Source organism: Myotis davidii, unplaced genomic scaffold (genome assembly GCF_000327345.1).
Source record: "Myotis davidii unplaced genomic scaffold, ASM32734v1 scaffold401, whole genome shotgun sequence".
Classification (NCBI taxonomy): Eukaryota; Metazoa; Chordata; class Mammalia; order Chiroptera; family Vespertilionidae; genus Myotis; species Myotis davidii.
The window spans coordinates 225730-227922 of record NW_006291020.1 but is presented as its reverse complement, the minus strand read 5'-3'; the positions used below and the strand labels follow the sequence as shown (position 1 = coordinate 227922).

Here is a 2193-nt window from a genome sequence, read left to right as displayed (position 1 = left end):
GAATTGCACAGCGCAGCACGCATCCCGAGTGATGAAGGGGATTTCCCTGTGAAAGCGAACAGCAACTGATTTAAATGTCACCGGTTCCAGAGCTCCATCAACACTTTCTGCAAAATCAAAGCAAGCAGGACAGTCTCTCCGAAGGGACCTCATCTCTAGGATAAAGACCCCTTACATTTCACGGGGCATCTCTCATCAATACACACACGTCTGAGCAGCTCTGTAAAGAACATCGACTTTCTTAGCACCCAGGAGACTGTGGTGGGGAGAATGCTGAGTGGCACACAGCTTTCCTACTTCCTGTTTTCTATTTCTATAAAATCGCTGAGGAATCACAGTGCCCAAACCCAGCTTCACAATCTGTGGGGACAGACTCTGCTCCAGGACCTGAGCTGCACGGACCCTTCCTGGGAGAACTGCTCACCTCCACCCTCATGCTGCGGTGGCTGCTGCTGCTGGCCCTCGGTGGGTAGAAAGCTAGAGCAGGACTTGGGTGGGGCCAGAGCAGAGCCACCTGTGCGTGGGCATCTCAGAACCTCTTTTACTTATTTACTTACTTTTTAAAGCTTACTGCTATTTAATTTTTTGCTTGATCATAGTGTATGATCTTTTTAATGTATTGTTAGATGCAGTTTGCTAATAATTTTTGAGGATTTTAGCATCTATACTCATCAAGGATACTGGTCTTTAATTTTCATTCTTTGTAGTGTCTTTATTTGGTTTGAAATTAGGATAATGTTTAGAGAGAGTGGAAGAGAGAGGGAAAGACATACAGAAATATCGATGTGGAAGAAACACATCGATTGGTTGCCTCCTGATGCACCCTGATTAGGATAATGCTGGCCTTGTAAAATGAGCTTGAGAGATTTCCCTCCTCTTGAATATTTTTTGGGATAGTTTAAGAAAGATACAGTTAGTTTTTCTTTTAATGTTTGGTAAAAATCACCTGTAAAGCCATCCAGTCCAGGATTTCTTTTGTTTTTTGGTAGTTTTTTAAAAATTACTGCTTCAAATTCATTAGTTGTAGTAGTTTATTTAGATTTTTTTATTCTTCCTGATTCAGTTTTGGACAATTGTATGTTTTTAGGAATTTACCCATTTTGTCCAGATTGTCCAACTTGTTGGAATATAGTTGTTCATAACATTTTCTTACAATCCTTTTGTGTTTCTGTGGTGTCAGCTGTTACATATTCTCTTTCAATTTTATTTTATTTATATGGGTCCTCTCTCTTCTTTTCTTAATGAGTCTGGCTAGTTTGTCGAACTTATCTATCTTTTCAAAGAACCAGGTCTTGGTTTCATTCATCTTTTATATATATTTTTAGACTCTGTTTTATCTATTTCTGCTCTGATTGTTATCATTCCCTTTCTACTCACTTTGGGTCTTGTTTATTTATTTTTAGTTCCTTTATGATTAAAGTTAGATTGCTTAGTTGAGGTTTTTTCTGTTTTTGAGGTATGCCTATATTATTATGAATTTCCTTCTTGGAACTAAGAAGAAAACTTTCGATGCATTCCATAGATTTTGGGTTGTTGTGTTCATATTTCTATTTGTTTCATGGTTTCTTTTTACTTTTTTCCTTGATCTCATTGTGAATCCATGTTTTAGTAGAATGCTTTTTAGTAGAAGCTGAAAATCCTCCATGACTTTCTGTGCTTCCCAGTTTTTTTCTGGTGATTAATTTTAGTTTCATACTATTATAAGGTCAGAGAAGATGTTTGACGTAATGTTAAACGTTTACAATTTATTGATACTTATTTTGTGTCCTAACATGTGGTCCACCTTAGAAAATATTTCATGTTCACTTGAAAAAAATGTACATTCTGCTGCTTTGGAATAAAAGGTTCTGAAGACATCAGTTAAAATCTTCTGGTCTTGTCCTGGCCAGTGTGGCTCAGTTGGTTGGGCGTCATCTTGTGCATCAAATGTTGCCAGTTCAATGGTTGCCAGTTCGGCTCCCTTCCTGGTCAGGGCACGTGCCCAGGTTTGGGGCTCAACCCTTGGTAGGGGGTGTGCAGGAGGCAGCTGATGGATGTTTTGCTTTACATCAATGTATCTCTCTCTCCCTCTCAGTTCCTTTTTCTCTAAAAACCAATAAAAAAATTAAAAAGAAGATGGCAGAGTAGGCAGACCTTTCTCCTTGCATCATTACATAAAAGGGTACGGTCTTTTTTTTTTTTTTTAGTTTTATT

At 38.3% G+C, this 2193-nt stretch overlaps 1 protein-coding gene across 2 annotated transcripts in view; it reads left to right on the top strand.

Annotated features, from left to right (window-relative positions):
* Window positions 1-360: 360 nt before the first annotated feature.
* The window catches only part of LOC102758833 (Fc receptor-like protein 2), a 17128-nt gene continuing 15295 nt past the window's right edge, over window positions 361-2193 (top strand). For both annotated transcript variants that reach the window (XM_015564233.1, XM_015564232.1), the window contains exon 1: window positions 361-465. In XM_015564233.1, the coding sequence (XP_015419719.1) occupies window positions 435-465 (31 nt within the window). In that variant the 5' untranslated portion in view covers window positions 361-434. The remainder of the gene's footprint in view (window positions 466-2193) is intronic.